Source organism: Ambystoma mexicanum, chromosome 14, assembly GCF_040938575.1.
Source record: "Ambystoma mexicanum isolate Mex_15411 chromosome 14, UKY_AmexF1_1, whole genome shotgun sequence".
Lineage (NCBI taxonomy): Eukaryota > Metazoa > Chordata > Amphibia > Caudata > Ambystomatidae > Ambystoma > Ambystoma mexicanum.
Window position 1 is genome coordinate 290,730,827 of NC_090940.1, and position 19,173 is coordinate 290,749,999.

The following is a 19,173-nucleotide window of genomic DNA, read 5'->3' on the forward strand; positions in this document are numbered from 1 at the left end:
GTCTAATTTTACAGCGGGGAGTCGTTATGTTTACACTTTAACATAAGCGGTTCTCTGCCGGCAGATTTTGGTCATTTGCACTGCGGGGTGCAAGTGTAAAGGGCGGCGTACTATGGCAATAGGGAGTAACAGCCTTAGGCAAGGCTTTTACTCCTTAGGGTTATGGCTCTCATGAAAATGAGCCCCTCATCACACTAAAGACTACTTGGCTTTATGTAGATCAACAAGCTCGTGTAGCATGATTCTTGAGTTGCCAAAGATTGATCCTGCGCTTCGTCTTTAAGTGTATGGCCTTTAAGATGATATCATTTAATAACTGTTACCCTGTCTGTTGTTCGCAAATTGTACAGGCATGAATTACTCTGTATTGGGTAGTTTTTTCCATATATGTTTTTTTTTCTTTTGTAGAGCATTTTTTATTTCATGTACTTTGTATTTTTGTAGTTTAGGGGATTTCATTATCCGGATATACCCGATGATGATGATGATGATGACTAAAATGGATAGAGAATGTTTCACTGCTGTGCTAGCTGTGCACATATTAATGTAGAGTCACCAATGTATAGAACTGTCAATTGAAAGAAACACAACACAATTCTGCCATTTGTACAGATGCACACATGTTTATTGAGCAAACGTGTCGTTTATGAAGTACTTCTTTCTCATGATTCTCGTTTTCCGTTAGAAAGGCGTTTTTATCAACAAAGTTTTGAAGGACAATATTTAAACAATGTTGTTTCAACTTTCACGATACGTATCGCAATGCTTTTTCCTTCTACTTTGGAGCACATACAACCATGACAGTTGTAGCGCGCACGACTGATAAATACTTGATGCTTCTTAAAGGGCTTCGAGTCTTGTATGTTAAGTATAGTTTGCCATCAACGTACACCTTGAACGCGTCTTCTTCACAGTCGATGTCGATCTGAAAAAAATGGAAACATTAGTCTTCGCTGCACCAAAGTTCAAATTCTTCCAGTGTTGGGAAGACATGCCGGACCCCTTTTTTGTTATGCTCTGTGCAAACAATCTACAACTGACCCGTGTCGAAATAAGCCACACTTTGCATTGATCCATGTCTACATTTTAGGATGCAGTTCTGAATTCGTATGAATCAAGACTCTACAAGCTCTATCACAAACACGGCCTTCTCCACAGTCCCCGCACTAAAAGGTAGCTTCTCACACGCAGACATCTGATTTATAATAGCCCTGAAAGGAAATCACTCCCAAAATGTCATTGGATTTTTTTTTTCAATGCACTGCTTTTGTCTGCCACCACAGGGAGCGGGTCCTCTCTGCAGGAAGCAGTAGTATGTGGTTTAGAATTGGCTATGGATAGCTTTCTGTGTCGAAGTAGATGCTTATTTATGTATTTATTTATTTATTTATTTATTTGTGTAGTGCTCATACCCAAAGGCATCACAGCGCTTGTACATAGTAGAAGAAGCATGCAGTCAAAACATGTCAACACAGTGGTACAGGTTAGTCATATTTGTTTAACAGCCATCTTTAGGTGCTATTTATACCTGGGCATCTGGGCCAGAAGCTTGTACAGAAATGTGGTTGGGGAGGGAGGGGTCTTCAGCATTTTAAAGATCTCCTCACTGGATATTGGGAATTACATCTTTCACAAATCATGCTACAGAAATGTGAGTAAAGTGTTTCTGGCAATATTCTATGATATAGCTGCCGTGTCTGTGCCCCACTTTTGCAGCCCTTCCCCAACTTTAGCCCTATTTCGTTTATGAAGATCTGTATCCAGTATAACACGGTTCTAGTTGTAGAAGTGGCATGGAGGTTTCTCCCTGAAGGGCACTAAACTCTTTTATTTAATTTTATCTGCATGGTCACTGTTCTTTACACATGCCTGGACCCCTTTTGCAATTGCACAGACAGGCTAAAAAACGGTGGTGTGGAAGGTTGTCCAGAGCAATGCCACTGGTTCAGATTCTTTCAAAATCATTCACCAATCACTTTTTTGGTTTTAGTTTGTCTCTCTATGTGAGAGAGGGTATGCCCAGACATGGGTCCTTTGTTCGCTGCACATGAATTTGAGAGACCAGAGGTTTTTGACTAATATTTTTGTCTTGGACCTTTATGCAAAAGCCCTCTTCGAAAAACTGCCCACAATATAGTATTAAATGTGCAAAAGGTCTCTTGCTTTCCACCGCTCATCCAGCTACTGACCCTAGATGCATGTCTCTATCCAATTGTATCTTTTGTTCGCTGCCCCACAGGGAACTAAGCTGCACCTCACTGATGAGGCCCACCAAGGCAGAAACATGTTTGAGGTTGCTTGTGTACTCCATGCAGAGAGGATCTGGCCTGGCAGTCAGAGCAGTGCCGATCCCATTGGTGGCAGTACCTGAATGATTTGCATATGGCTGGAACCCTGTTGCAATTACGCACACAGGCTGAAAAACGGTGGTGTGGAAGGTCGCCCAGAGCAATGCCAGTGGTTCAGATTAATTCACAACCTTTCACTTTTTTGGTTTTAGTTTGTCTCCTTATGTGAGAGAGGATATGCCCAGACGTGGGTCCTTTGTTCGGTGCGCCACAGGGAACTAAGCCTGATGAGGCCCAACAAGGCCGAAACATGTTTGAGGTTGCTTGTGTTTCCGTGCAGAGGGGACCTGGCCTTGCAGTTCGAGCAGGGCTGCTCCCATTGGTGACTGATTTGCATTTGGCTGCCCCTCTTTTGAAATGGTGCAGACGGGCTAATAAATGTTGGTGTGGAAGGTTGCCGAGAGCAGCGCCAGTGATTGAAATTAATTCAAAACCTTCCATCCATCAATTGTTTAGTTTCAGTTTGTATCCCTATGGGAGAGAGGGTATGCCAAATATGGGTCCCTTGCTCGCTGCACCATGGGGAACTGAGCTGCCCCTCACTGATGAGGCCCAACAAGGCAGAAGCATGTCTGGGGTTGCTTGTGTTTCTGTGCAGTTCGGGCAGGGCTGCTCCCATTGGTGGTAGTACCTTACTGATTTGCATATGGCTGGACCCCTTTTGCAATGGCACAGACATCTAAAAAAAATGGTGTTGTGGAAGGTTGCCCAGAGCAGTGCCAGTGGTTCAGATTGATTCAAAACCTTCCACCCATCACTTTTTTGGTTTCATTGTTGTTTGGAGACAGTGGGCCTCATTATAAGTTTGCCGGTCCGGTAACAACGGTACCGGAAAGCTTGCTGATACCGTTGTTACCGGACCAGCAAACTACGAGTTCTGCTCGCGCATGCCTTCCTGCCTGCCAGGAATGGCCTGGTGGACGTACCGGTACATGCGAGCAGAGCATGTCGGATGCACCGGCACCATTCTGAATGATGCCGGTGTATCCGACATCCCCATTCCCATTGAGCCCTATGGGGCTCAACGGAATGGGGAGCATTTCATTCCGGCGCCCGCGAATGGGCAATTACCGGTTCCGGCAGGGCCGTAATGACCCGGTAATTGCCCATTCGCCGGCGCCTGAACATTTTGCAAGTTTGGCGGCAGCCTGCCGGTTTTACCAGCAAGGCTACCGCCAAACTTGTAATGAGGCCCAGTTTCTGCTAGGAAGACATGTCCTCTTGATGAAGTCCATAAAAGTCAAATCCAGCATTGGCCACAAGACGGTGATGGTGAAACCAGAATGTATCAGGACAGACTCCTGCAGAAGTAGGCTGGAGGGGTGGAGCAGGGTAGAAGAATCAAGCAAAACAAGCAACACCTGTGTGCGAGAAGGGGGGGGCACAAGGGAACATCACAGGGGGACAGGAGGGGATGGAGAGGGCCTGTGGGGACACATGTTGGTGCATGCTTACCTGCTTTCTGAGCAGGGGGTTGGGCCCTGGGTCCTCCTGGTCCGAAGAGGTCCAAACAGGAATTGCTCTTTTCTTTGTCAGGCCTTCACTTCGGACGCCAGGGCAAGAGACACCCTTGATCTAAGAGTTAAGAGCAGGAAGGAAGAGGTAGGGCTAAGAAGGTGGGTGGGGCTTGGGCCAGGTGACCTGGATCCACTTGCACCTACTCCCCATATGAAAAGGAAAAGAAGCTGGAGGGCTCCTTAAGTAGGGAAAAAGAGCTGCAACCTGGAAGGCACCAGGTGGGTGGGGCTTAGTCCAGCTGACCTAGATACACTTGCAGCTGCTCCCCATCTGCAAAGGAAAAGAGGCTGCAGGTCTCCTTCAGTAGGGAAAAAGAGCGGCAACCATGAAGGCACCAGGTGGACGGGACAAGCTAAGTGGGGAAAAAGAGCGGCAACCTAGAAGGCGCCAGGTGAGAGGGGCTTAGGCCATGTGACCTAGATCCACTTGCACCTGTTCCCCATCTGCAAAGGAAAAGAGGCTGGAGGGCTCCTTAAGTAGGGAAATAGAGCGGCAACCAGGAAGGCACTAGGTAGGCGGGGCTTGCTGAGTGGGGAAAAGGAGCGGCAACCTGGAAGGTGCCAGGTGGGCGGGGCTTAAGCCAGGTGACCTAGATCCACTTGCACCTGCTCCCCATCTGCAAAGAAAAAGAGGCTTGAGGGCTCCTTAAGGAGGGCAAAAGAGCGGCAACCAGGAAGGCACCAAGTGGGCAGGGCTTGCTAAGTGGGGAAAAAGAGCAGCAACCTGGAAGGCGATAGGTGGACGGGGCTTAGGCCAGGTAACCTAGATCTACTTGCACCTGCTCCCCATATGCCCCATCGTGTTTCCTTCCGCATTGTATGGTCTATGGCTTCAATCCCTGGTACAAACATATGCCTCAATAGTGCCAGTACAGTGCTGATGGATGAAAAGAAAGTAATCAGTACCTACTATGAATTTCCTGTTGCAACGGTAGTAAAACAACAGGAAAGGACAGTAGGTCTGAAAAATCGCTGTTCGTTTTTCAGAAATATTTGTGTTAAACATTTAAATGTAATCACAATCTGAAGGCGAGAAATGTATATTGGACAGATGCTGCTTACATTGCTGTTGTACAAAGGAGAAACAATACACAGAGGAGTCAGTATTGATTAAACCTGGGTGAACATGTTCGGTTGAATCCTGAATTAATAACATTTTCACTGTTCTCAGGCTCTGTCGAAATCCGGCAATGGAGTTCAGACAGCCAGATTCGTCTGTCTATGTAAAGGACTTGCTTCTGGTGCTCTTGAGCAGTCATTGGGGATCTTTTAGAGTGGGTGGGAGGTGGGGTCTGTAGCTATTTGAAAGATGGAGCATTTTGCTTTTATGCAGGGCTTTCAGGCATTGATTTAAGAAGTGTCTTTAGGCAGCACTCAACAGAATATAATTTGATGTTCTATTTTCTCAGATATGACTAAATCTGTATTTCACAGGAAGGCAGGCTGAGCCAGTCTTGCTACGGGCTTCACATGTTGTTTGAGATATATTTAACTTTCTATGCTAGCCCCATCACCAGCTTGCTTGAATATTTTACATTATGGCAGTTCATTTGAACAAGTGCTTGCACATAACTTAAAATACCAGAAACTCTCATGGAAAGTGGGGGAGAAGTAATTGTTATCACACTCCCACCGAGAAGCGAGAGCATGCACAATGTTCATGTCACTACACCAGGAAAGGGGGCCACATGCAGCACACTCTGCACTCCCGCACTGAAGGTGGCAGACTGCTGCACTCTATCAAGGAAAGGGGTGTACACACAGGTTTTCCTCAATCATGTAGGGAATGGGATGCACACATTATTTTAGCAGTACTCCAACCGAGTAGGGGAAACACACACAGTTGTTGCTGCTCTCCAGACACACATCATTTTTTACCACACTAACAAAGGATAGTGGGCTGTGAATATGTCCCCTGTCTGTGCCTGGGGGTTGTAGATGCAGTAGCCAAGAGAGCCAGGTGTCGCCACCTGCCGTCTGATCCTGGGCCTGGATTAGACGCACAATTTCTACTTCTCTATCAACACATATGATCCATAATGGAGAGAAAACTTGAATGATGAACTCACTCTCAAGTCTGAGCGGAGTACCTTCACATGGTGGGGCATATTGCAAAATGGTTTCATCCAAAACGTTCAGAAAAAAATGCCGAATGCGTGGTTTGGCCGAATTTCGGCCGTTTGAAAAAATCCAAATGGCCGAAAAGTTCGACCAGATCATGCATTCGGTGATGCTGGGGTGTTCCCCGCACCCTTGTTCACTATATTGTGAGCAGAGGTTGCGGGGCGTCCCCCAAAGCCATCCCAAAAAAAAAAGGTCTGCAGGGGTGTCCCCTGCACCCTTCCTCACTATATTGTGAGCGGGAGTTGCGAGGCACAGCCCTGCAGCTGTCCCAAAAAAAAAAAAAAAAGGAAAGGACCTTGCGGCGCTGGTTCCCCATCACGGATGTGAAAGGGAACAGGCATCGCAGGGACACAGCGAGTCGGAATGCAAGGTTAGTAGGGGGGGTGGAGGGTGAGAGGTGGGGGCGTGGATAAGGGTGTGGGTGTGGGTAGGAGTGTGAGCCAAGTCAGTAATGTTCAGGGGAGAAAAGACCAAAGATTATTTCGAAAAAATGATCTTTGGCCTTTTCTCCCTCGAACATTTCTAATTCGGTTTTCAATTCCAATCCTTGCAAAACATCATTTTAAATCGCATCGAGGCATGCTACACTGTTGTTGGAGGGTGCAGTCGAAGGCCCAGCAACACCTTTTCAATAACACACAAATAGCTGCTTTTGTTTCCCACACTCACTAGACAATTTCTCCTAGGTTGATGGTGTGCAGTGTTGTCACTGTCTTTCCTCTCTCTGATGGCATAGGGGGGAGTAAAGCTGTCATTCAGCTCCCTATAGCCAGCACACCAGATGCAACCAAACTTATTATGCTGATGTTTTTCCCCAATACCTTTCCAGATGCCCACAACAAACGCCTCATCAGTATCCTTGTCAGTGGTGGTGGCTATATGGGCCAGGCATCAGGGGCTGGGAAATGTTCCACAACATTCTCAGTAACAATATGTAGTTCAGGAGAGTCCGCAGTTGATTTGTATGCCGTGTCCACTGCCCTTTTCTATCGCCTTAGGAATCTTGATTTACTTCCAGCCCCACGAGGAAGGCATACTACTGGATGCCAGCAAGGAAGGTGTACTCGGGAGGTCCTGGGTACAATTCTAAGTGGATGGCAGACAGATAGTTGGCCCCTCTTCATTGCCTCTGCAATTCCTTGCATTCTACACTGATACCAGGAATCAGAATTATTATGTATTAGTCTGTTGTGCTTGGAATGATGACATTCCATATTTATATGTTCTCAACCTAGCCATGCCAACGATGCACTGTCTCCCTAAAAGGGTAGACTACAGAAGCCTCAGCGACCAATTAATTCCTATCAAAAACAAAAGACGTTCTGTTTCCTGGCGTAGGTCCCCTCCTCTATAAATGTCTGCCCTGACATGAATGGTTCTTCTTTAACAGGCATAGCATTACACCAAACTACATTGAAAAAGCTTAGCTATGTTTATTAAGTTTTGATCTTTTAAAATCTGTTTGGGTTATTTTTCTTTTTTCAAGGTGGGAGGAAGGGAAGGAGAGAAACAACATAAACTGTCCCTTAAAAAATAATTAAATATAATGTAAGCCCCCCCTAATGCCAGTGCCACCACAACAATACTTTCTGTGTTTTCAAATGTGGTCTGGTGGTGAATAAAAAAAATATGGAAACCCACCAGCCAGTCCCACCTCATCCAACAATTCTCCCAGCTAATAATGTTGCCACACATTAGGCAGCATGCCCGTAGCTTCATAGCAATGTTCGCCATGTTTCTGATCTCTGTTCCACTGACTCCACAACTCATACACACAGGTATGATGCCTGGAATGGGTACGGGCTTTGTGTGATCAGTGTCAATGTGGAAGAAGGAACACGTCACGCGAGGGGCATTCTTTTGCTAATGACGGAGACATACTAATCAGTGTCCCCTAAGTGGCCAGGCCTCCCACCTTTTAAGGCTGGGTGGTGACAGGTGGTTGAGGAACGTCCTTGCCAGTGAAGTAGGGACCAGATCTTACCCCTCACGATGGGTGATTGGCTCAAGTTCCACTCGAATGTTTCAGCCCTGCTAGTAGATCACCCGAGGGTACCTTAAAATAATTCCAGGGCCTTGACTGTGATGAAAAAAGGGAGCCATTGCTCCGGAGGAACCAATGGGCCTGCCTTGCACATTCATTAGGTGTAGTCCCTCCTCCTGACCACTGCACAATTGGTTGTGCTGCCTCTCTCCCACCACCCTTTTACCTGCATGCATCCTCCCCCTACCTCCTCCTCCAGCACTCCTGCAGGCTTCTCCCCCCTTCGCTCCTCCACCACTCCCTCACCTGCATGTTCCGCTTCCTCCTTTTCTGCCGCCTGCCCCAAGACTCCTACCATCATCATCATCATCATTCCCACCATCACTCCCAGCCCCATATCAGCACCAGTGCCACCGCAAGTCCCATGAGCAACCACAGCAGCAGCAGCTGTTGGAGGAAGGGACAGATTGGCTGTGTGCCTCTTTAGATCGAACATGTCTTATGTCTCTCCCTCTCCATTTTCAGAATCAAGGGAGGAGGACAATCCTTCGACTTCCACCCGTGCCCCGCATCAAGAGCTTTCTATTAGCTGGATGACAGCATCTTTGGCTCCTACCCCCTAACAGAACAACCAAAAATTTTCATAACAAATGCTTTCCTAAATATTAGAAAACAAATGGTTTCCCAAAAGCAACCGGCATACCAAAACAAACTGGTATCTCAAAGAAAAGGCTTTCCAAACTAAGAAAGAAAAGATTATTTCCCTACAAATGTAAAATAGGATTCCCACAAGAAACACTCTGTAAAATGAGGTTCGTCCTCACGTTTAGGGTGCTCGATCTATAGCCTTGGTGTGGGACATTGCAAACCTCTGGAACACAGCCTTCACTTCCTGCTCAATAGTGCCCTACCTCAGCTACCGCCTCTCTCCCTACTATTCCTTCCCAAAGGAGGAGGAAGTCTACTTTCCTGTAGACCTTTTGTTGCCGGATTAACGTATGATTGAACGCAAACTGCAGGCCCACCGACAAACTATAAATAATCGAAGCCGATAACCAAGTGGAAGAAGTATCCTTTGGGCAAATCCGACGTTTGAGAAAATATTGAAAGAATTAGGGCTTCATTAGATGATTGGTGGTGCAGTAAAAAAGTGGTGGTAATTCTGTTATTGCCACTGTTACTGCACTGCAAAATTACATGAATAGAAAAACGGCTGTAATTCCGTCTGCACTAATTCCATCAGCGCAAATAGCACTGGCAGAAATACTGCCAGGAAACTAGTGGTAATTCCGCCTGTGCTAAATATACTGGAGGAATTTGCACCAATTAAAGCAACGTTAATTACACCAAATTATAAAGTGAAATACTGACAAATTACTGCAAAAACAGGCGGTAATACTGCCCAAAATGCATGTCAGTTACCTCACCTAAGAGGTGGAGGTAAATGAATGCAGGTGTGTAAAAAAGCGACAGGTGCACCCAATCCACTCAGGAAGGGAACATAAGGCCTGCACTGTCCCCAAACATCGAAGCAACATGCAGCCACAACCATATGTCAACTATGGGACCCACAACCTGCTACGATACATTAAGCTACAACAGCATGCAAGGCATGCAAGGCGAGGAGACAGGCACCACAAAGGTGGAGGAGATGTGTGCTGCGTAGGCCACCCACACCACGTGTCCACCCATCACCCTGGTCACTGACTGACGAACAATTAGTCACATTCTATTGCTTGGCCCGGCACACCATATCAGACCTGCTGACCCTGATCGAGGCTGACCCCCAGAGCACCATCAACATTAGAACTACCATCCCACCCCTGGTAAAGCTGATGTCCGTCCTACACCTCTGTACCATGGGCGGATTCCAGCACACTGTTGGGACGCTGCATTGGTTGTCCCAGCCAACATTTTCCAAAGTGCTAGAGCAAATCTTGGATGCGCTCATTAGGCATGCCCATCAGCAAATCTCCCTTCATACCACCCAGGCCCAGGTGCACACTGCTAAAGCACCTTTCTAAACCACTGCCCAATTCCCCAATATCATTGTGGCACTGGATTGCACACATTTGGCATTAGTGCCCCTCCAGGCAGTGGAGCAGGAATATCGGAACCGGAAACAGTATCGTTCCACGAACATTCGGATGACGTGATGCAGATCTCTCACCATCAGCCACTGCTGCTCCCGATTGCCAGGTGCCACCTATGATATCAGGAAAAGCACCCTACCAGCTTACATAAACGCACACAGAGTACAACCTACCTGGCTTCTGGGTAAGTAGACAATCTGACAATGAAATGGCACAGAGGCACACAAGGAGAATGGATTGAGAACGAATGTGAGCAAACTGTCATGGCCGCCACTGTACTTTCAATTGGTTGTAGGTGACTCAGGCTATCCACAGTTCCCCTTGTTGAGGACACCTATGAGGAACCCTGGTACACTGTAACAGGTAGCCTATAATGAGGTATACAGGAGGACCAGGACATGAATCAAGCACACAATTCGACTACTAAAGGCAGGATTCAGGTGGTGCACTCATGATTAGCCCTGTTAAATTGGGAGAATCATCATAATATGTGCACTGCTGTGCACCATATGCATACAATGGAACATTCCACTGCATCCAGATGAGGTGTATTCCCCCTCCCTGGCACTGATGACAAACACGTAGCAGTTCACATTCTGCACCTCAGGACATATGTGGGGAGGCGAGAGAAGGACGCATAGTCCGCCAGTACCTAATGGACAACTATTTTTGATTCCACATATATGCACCTCTCACAGTACTGAGACCATTCACTAAATGAACATGCATCATTTCAGATAAATAAACACTGGATACGTTGGCTGAACTCAACAGTGATTTATTCTATGTAGACACCCTCATCCCCTCCCCACACCCTCATCCCCAACACCACCCCCCCACATCCTCATCCTAACACAGTCTCTCTCCTAACTCCCTCATCCCCACCACTGTCCCACTCACCACACCCTCATCCCCAACATCATCCCCATCCACATACCTTCATCCCCAACCCTGTCACCCCTCCCCACACACTCATTTCCAACATTGTCCCCCTCCCCACACCCTCATCCGCAACACCACCCCCCCCACATCCTCATCCTAACACTGTCTCTCTCCTCACTCCCTCATCCCCAACACTGTCCCATTCACCACACCCTAATCCCCAACATCATCCCCCTCCCCATATCTTCATCCCCAACCCTCTCCCCCTCCCCACACCCTTCTTACCAACATTGTCCCCCCTCCCAACACCCTCATCCCCAACACTGCCCGCTCCCCACATCCTCATCCCCAAAACTGTTCCCCTCCCCACACTCCAGTGGCCCCAGTCTGTCCCATTCAGGTGTCCTCTACCTCTTATCCCCTGTTCGAGTGGTGGAGGGTGCACAACATGTGCAGTGCTGAGAGAGCCTTGGTAGATTGCTTGCCATTGATCTCTTGGTAGGGGTGGCCGACACAGAACTAGCAGGTTCACAGCCTCGGAGGTGGCACATAGTCATGTGATGGACCTGGCCATTGTCTCGTGTGCGACCGGGTTTGCACAGCCAGCTCCCTCACCCTCTGGTTCACTAGGGTGTTACTGGCACACAGGACGCTGCAGGACACTGGCACAGACAGTCCAGTGATATGGCCACCCACCTGGAGGCACCAAGCACCACAGTTGCTGCTGGGTGATTTGATGCATTTCCTCCTGCCACTGCTCTATCTGTGTGAGCCTCTCCCAGATCTCCTTCGGTGTATGGTCCTGCTCTGGCCTGCGATACATACTGGGGACCGCCATAAATGCCGTAGGCCCAGCCTGCTTGTTCCCCATCATCATGTCCTTAGGATTTCGTGTCCTCAGAACGGTCATGATGTAGGGCACAGTGAGATGACAAGGGGGAGGAATGCATTAGTGATATGCTGGGCAGGAGAGAGGATTCAGGGGACATCTGCCTCACAGGGGAAGCTGCAGAACTTGAGGAAGTTGTGGCAGACTCCAGTGGCGCAGTGGCTGCAGATCTAGTGGCCTGATCCCATGCCTACATGTTGTCGACATGGGTGGGTGGCTTGGTCCTCTGACTCCACCAGTGGTGGGAGGTCCAGTAGCCTCCGATATGGCCGGTGTGCCAGTGCCCCCAGAGGTGGCAGACACAGTACCCTTGGGCAAGGTTGTTTTTAGTGTCGTGTGGGCATTCCCCTTCCTAGGTGCAGCATTTCCTATGGAATTTTTCCCACTTGCTGGTGTAGGTGTGCTGGAGGTACTACTGCCGTCCATGGGGTCCAGGGTGTCTTGTCTGCCTGATAGGAGATATGGGAGAGTCCATCAGTATCTTGATGGACTTTAGTAGGATGCACTGACATATAGTGTTCTATGTACTATGGTGTAACAGGGTGCAAGGGTCCCATGAAGGAATACTTCATGTGGCAGACACTATAGAGGTTTGTTAAAGGAATTTATGTTTTATACACTTCTAGAAAAAGCATGTTTAAAGTTGAAAAACAGTCATGAATAATACATAATTGTAAGAAAGAGTTAATTTGAAAAAACTTTGACTCAATTCACATAGAAAAAGACTTAAAAACATGTGTCAGATTTTGAAAAGTTTGAAAACAAAAAAGGGGGGGGGGCATTTCCTTAAAGAAACCCAAATCTTGAGAGCAGATAAATACAAACAATGAATCGACAAAGAAAGAAAAAGAAAATTATCACGTGGCCTAAATTAATATTACAGGTTCCACGACGTGTTCGTGTTCGGAAGAAAACCTAACATATACAGTTTGAACTTGAATGAAGAATGGTTCAAGAAGTAGGTTCAAAAAATAGGGTCTTCCTAGCCATAATGGAAACAAAAACGTACATGTCACGTTTCGGATATGCCCCCTGCTGGGCAGATTAATTACACTGAAACTTTCCTCAGGGCGGGAACGGGAAAGACAAAAAACAACTTGACCCTGTATGGAGGCAGACAGAGAAAGAGTTGAAAAGAAAAGTTTAAAGAATGTTTTCAGATACTAGGGCGCTTGTATGAATCTAATTGTTTAGATTGCAACAGAACAGAGAAAACCCAGTGGGAACAGCATCCTTACCCTGATTATGGGCAGGGACTGAATCAGAAAACCACTTTGGCTGGGGTTGAAGTCTTCCACTGGTGAGAAAAACGCATAATGGACCACAACGTCCCCTGGGTGCACCCACTCGCTGTTTGGATTGGTTCTAAAATGAGATGGAAAATGTCCATTAGGTATCGAAAAGGATAGTCTTTGACTCATTTATCCTTAAAGGAAAAAAAAATATATATATTTAATTAATTTTATCCTACGTCCTTGGAAGAGGCTCGTTTTTCGGATCCTATATTTTATTGATCCTCAGATACCTTGAAAGCAGGTGTCGTATTATGGCCGACTGTACTTGCTACAGTACAGGGAGTAAAAAAAGGGAGGAAGGAGGCTGAGACAAAAATGAGAACAAAGTTGTCGTTACATCATCCTTAAAGGCCGACTGAAGCGGGCGTTATTATAGTGTACATCGTTATATAGTTAAAAGTCATGTACTTGCCTTTATATAAAACAGACATGAAAAACAAGCTGTTGAAACACGGCCTCCCAATGCATCCAGTTGTTTAGTTTTCTTCGGGCAGTGTGGAAAATTGCTCAACGCCGAAGAGATGAATCATGATTTTAAGACGGGACACCGCCGTTGCTGCAGCGGGTGTGTCTTGTAGAGCGCGAGTTTGATTGGTCAATCAGCGTTTCCTGGTTTCCCAGTATGTTTACACAGGGATTGGTTCATTCATCTGTCTATTCCTGGTGCTGGGAGGGTGTGTCCCTACAGCACCGAATCTGATTGGGCAGTCGCTGAATGATGGCATTACATTGTGTTCATGCATGCGAATAATCGCGAGTAAATGAGGAAAACTAAAAGGACTTGTTTGCAAATTCCTCATCAGCCAATAGGCCGCGGTTCCCCTAAGTATGATAGTTTAGCATGTATTTAAATTGTTCGAGTTAGTGAATTGTCACGCAATCGCACTTCGTGTTCGATTGGTAAACCAGCATTTCCTGGTTGCCTAGTGTCTTCGTGCAGGGATTGGTTCAGTATTCTGTCAGTTCCTGCTGCTGAAAGGGTGTGTCCCTACAGCACAGAGTCTAATTGGACAATCGCTGACAGATGGTATAGCGTAGTGTTCAAATATGCTAATAAATGCGGGTGAGTGAGGCTAACATACAAAAACCTGATTTCAATTTTCTCATCTGCCGTAAAACCCGGGGTGAGTCAAGCATGTATGTTGGGCATGATTTGAATTGTTTAAACTAAATTAAAGACTTGTCATACGATCGTGCCTCGTGTATTAATATATTGAGCATGCGTGTTCGGCATGCATTTGAATTGTTGGAATTAGTGACAAGTCATGCAGTGGTGCTTCGTGTGTTGCGTGGGACATATTGAAAATTAGATAGTATGTTTGTTTGTGTGACCACTTCTGTCTTACAAAAAGACAAACCAAATGGAACTGAGACACTGAATGTTCCTCTTGGTGTAAATCTCATTGTAAAATTGTACATGACAACAGGTAGAGAAACAGGGTCATCGAATAACCAATTTCTTATGTATAACAGACTCTTGTGCTTCAAATTAAGGGCACAAATTATTCGTTTAGTCCATGTATGTGACTAGAGAGTCTGTGGATCCATCTTGCTTCTTTGTGCTGAAGACTGCGTAGTGTGTTTGCAGATTCCTTAACTCCATCTAGGATCCACCATTTAATATCATTCGGAGTATGGTGGTTCTCCAAAAAATGATTTACTAAAGGTGCCGATGTATTTTTGCATCTGATGCGGGATCGGTGCTCAGAGATTCTGATGTTCACCGATCGGCTTGTCTGGCCTACATACCGTAGGCCACACGGACATTCGATGCAGTAAATTGTTTGTTTTGTTTTACAATTTGTCATTGAATTCAGGTTCCAAATCCTTGTCCCGATGTTGAAATTTTTCATTTTGCAAGTAAATTGGCAGACTGAGCATGAACCGCATGGGAAATGTCCCACAGTCGTCCTGAGGTCCCAAAGACCTGTTCTTGGAGCTTTTTTTAAAAATTTCGAATGCACTAGGGTGTCGCGTATATTTTTAGCTCTTTTGAAAGCAAAGCGTGGTATTGGGGAGTCCGGCAGACTTCATTTAACAATGGGCCAATATTTACAAATTAGTTTCTTAATTCGAAAAGTGTGAGGACCATGTGTGATCACACAGGTCATTTTGTGGGGTTCAGGATGTTGCCGAGTAATGTTTTGGGACAACAAAATGTCTCTATCCGTGAACCTTGCTCTTTTCTTAGCATTCAAGACAAGTTTTTTTGGGAGCCTCTTTCCATCAAGCGATTGGGAAGGTCCTCAGATTGTTGGTAAAAATCTGCAAGTTTGGTACAGTTCCTCCTTACCCGGAGGAGCTGACCATATGGTAAATTTTCCCTCAGATGACGTGGATGGTTACTTGAAAAGTGTAAGAGGGTGTTGCGAGCAGTGGTTTTGCGGTACAGGCAGCATTTCAGGATTCCGTCCTCATGTCTAATTTTGAGGTCTAGGAAGCAGATTTCTTTATTATTGCATCCCATGGTAAACTGGATGTTGTTGTCAATATTGTTCAACCAGCTGAAAAAAAGGTCGAGGTCATTTTCTGAACCACTCCAAATAAAAACAATGTCATCAATATATCGTTTCCAATATGAAGGTTTTGTATGGGTTCTTGTCACACAGGATGTTATTTGACTCAAAGGTGGACATAAACAGAATTGCAAGGTTAGGGGCAAAAGTTGCGCCCATCGCTGTTCCCTTTGGATATCAACCATTGTCACAAGTCTTTGAGAATGGGGATCAAAAGGAAGATTTTCAAATATTTGTATGGTGTGCGTAGTATCTCATAAATATGTTGCCATTTTCACACTTAAAGGTTATAAAAAGATATCAATTAATTTGCACACTGGCTCCAAAATTGAACTGCAACCAGACACAATGGGCCTACCCGGTGGATTAGTAGGATTTTTGTGAATTTTAGGTAGTGTATATAATGATGGAGTGCGACCTTGACTTGTAGTGAGGAATTTTAGTTCCTTGTCGCTAATCCATTGCCTTTCATGGGCATATTGTGCAACACCTTCTATTTCAGATTTGATTTCACTCGCTGGGTCCTTTTTTAATTTCTTATAACTTTCCTGATCTTGAAGCAAGTCATTAACCATAGTGCAGTATTGGTCACTAGACATAATCACAATTCCACCGCCTTTGTCGGCTGATTTTATCACAATGTTGGAATTCTTAGCAAGCTCAGTCAGTGCTTTTTGTTCGGCTTTTGGCAGGTTATGTTATGCTAGGTATGGCAGTGCGATTGCAGCATTAGGTGTGATGCAATCTTCATGTAGGCCTTGCAGCTGTCTGTTGCTGTAGTTGTTAGTTTGGGGCACACGTCTAATGGTGTTGTTTGATTGGCATATGTTACGTGTGTGACAGCAGTTTGGCTGATGTGTCTGTACATGGTTGTTCGGCATGCTGGCAAGGGATGGCAGCAATGTGACATGCAAATGGGTGACTGTCCTTGATACTTGCTGTTGCATGGTAGTTGTATGTGTCCTATATCATGGCCTTGGCACCCGACTTGGCAGGGGGTTCACACCTTCTATACCTCATGATGTACTGACCTGCAGTGTCACATGTATGGCTTGTCATTGTCTGGGTTACTCTTGGTTGGATGCCTGGAATTGTGTGTATGTCAACCTGCTATTGGGGTTGTTGTGCAATGGGCCATCATTAGCTCATGTACTCATCAGGGTCTTCCAGGCTGCTGGCTCAACCTCTGCCAAACCCATGCCCTCCAGGCCTGCCACACAGAGGATGCTGCTCGCCGTCTCCCCCTTCGGGGACAGCTGCAGGGGGCGGCTGTTCCTTTACCCATGGCTGGTGTCTCCTAATGGTTTTTGCAATGAGGGTGCAGACTCCTTCTTTGAGGTCGATCCACCTCTTCCACATATTTTCACTTTCCCATGGGACATGTCCTCCTACCACCACCTTGTTCCTGATTTCCACCCAGATGGCTTGTTTTGCAGTTTTGTGACCCATACAGCTCCTTTACATTGGCCACCACTTGCTCTGCAAGCACACTGAGCCCCTACTCCGTGAGCTTCTGCTTGTGTTTCCACATTTTAGGCACCTTTCTCCTGCCTCCTAACATGGATTTGGTGTCTTCTGGGGTGGATGGCACTCCTTTCCTGTAGATTTTCAATGGATTGTGTTTTTTAAAGATGGCCCCACCGTGCTTCATGTTCCAGCGATGATGCTATTTCTGCCGGCGGCAATTCTGCTGGCTGTAATTACCGCTGATTGTACGGTGGTAACAGTAATGCTGCCGAAGATTGGCAGGATTACTGTTGGTTGTGTGGTTTTCAGCAGCAATTTCACCAGCGGAATTACAGTTTCCGCTGATCTATGATGTGTGACCCCGTCCTATTCATGATTCGGTGGACATTCTGCCGGGATGCTCTGCGGTAACGATAATTCTGCCAGGCAGAATTACCACCATTCTTACCGTTGAACTCGTAATGAGTACCTTAGGGTGTAGGCAACTACAAGTGTTCATGGAATTAAAGACAGCTGTACCCAACCCATCCAAACCACTTAACACTCTCATGAAGTATTACAAAAATATCTGGAGCGATAAGGCCCCAGAGCCTTCTTTACACATTTTGAACACCTAGCAGAGACTGTGGGTTTGAATAGAATAGATAGGGGAAAGTGCATAGAACAATTGCTGACAGGAGAACTGCAAGGGCTGACCAAGTTCTAACCTCCAATGCGAAAAGAACCTATATATATCTGAAGGAAGGGAATTTAGAACGACTGGGCTAAGACCCTCAATATCACAGACAAACGTTTTGGGGGGCTCCAACTCATATATTCTGGGGGGCTCCAACTCCAATATTATGAGACCCCATGACAACTGTCATTTTGGATTCAGGGCCGGCTAAATAATTAGCTAGAGATCTTGAATTGAGAGAGGGTAAAACATATTTTATTGTCAGAGCCTTTCAACAACTCAGTCTGCAAAGAAAAGTCAAACAACTAGACAACCCATCCTGGAACATGCTATTATGACGGGTGTGCGCTCCATGAGCAAGGGCCTCATGGACACTCTCTGGTCCAGGGAATAATAGCACCTGAAGTTATAGTCCCATATGTCCAGATGCTTCTATCATATGATAAGTGCAGCCAATGACACTGGTCCACAAGTGTCTCCATGGGCAAGCCTCGGTTTATCTTAAATCCCAAATCTCCTGATACGTGCCAGGCCGAACCCTCAGATCGTAAAGTAAACAATTGGCCAAATTGTGGTACAAGGAACCGAATGGATTAGGCAGAGCTTTCCCAACCACTGCCGCTGGCAAATGGAAGAACCTACCACTAAATCTGAGGCTAGATCCCAAACTCATGAGCTTTCTAAAAAACCTGAAAACTCAGTAAATACCATACAGACACCACCTTATCTACTTGTTCTGTTCACTCTGGCTCACCAGTTGTCCTGTCACTGTATGTCACTATTGTTTAGTGTGTCTTTGTAGAGCCATGATGCCTGTGGGTGCCCGCACGATACAAATAAATAAATAAATAAATATAAATATAAATAGATAAATGTATGTATGCTTCAATAATCCCATTATATGCATATTATAGTCCCCATATATATGGTATACCCTCTCATCTGCAAGTGATGGGATCATAGGCTCAGTGCAGGCTCAATAATGCCTTGTTTTGCATCACTTGCCAGCAGATAGGGGACGTATGGATACAGCACTAGTAGGCACAAACACACAGGCAGAGGGCCCACACAGAGGCACTTCCAAGCACAATGACAGACACTTGCATTTAATATATTATTTAAAGCAGGGTTCAAGTCGAGGGAGCACGCGGGTGGAAAGGGTACCCCACACTTTTTTCAGAAGTCCCCCCACTTTTTTTAGAGGGCACCTTGATATGCTAATTTCTGGTGACACCCCATTCAATTGGTATGTTAATGAGTTCCCTCACTTTTTAGTTTGGGCTATTAGGTAGCACTTTCAGCGCTACCTTTAAACCGAAACAATTGTCATTAAAGTAAGAGCTTTAATATAAGAGCTTCAAACATGGGCTTTGAATGAGGGT

At 45.9% G+C, this 19,173-nt stretch overlaps 1 protein-coding gene across 1 annotated transcript in view; it reads right to left on the reverse strand.

Moving 5' to 3' along the window:
- Positions 1-595: 595 nt before the first annotated feature.
- The window catches only part of LOC138527289 (galectin-3-like), a 116,419-nt gene continuing 97,841 nt past the window's right edge, over positions 596-19,173 (reverse strand). Inside the window, exon 6 of the mRNA XM_069638372.1 lies at positions 596-925. Within this exon, the coding sequence (XP_069494473.1) occupies positions 776-925 (150 nt within the window). The 3' untranslated portion in view covers positions 596-775. The remainder of the gene's footprint in view (positions 926-19,173) is intronic.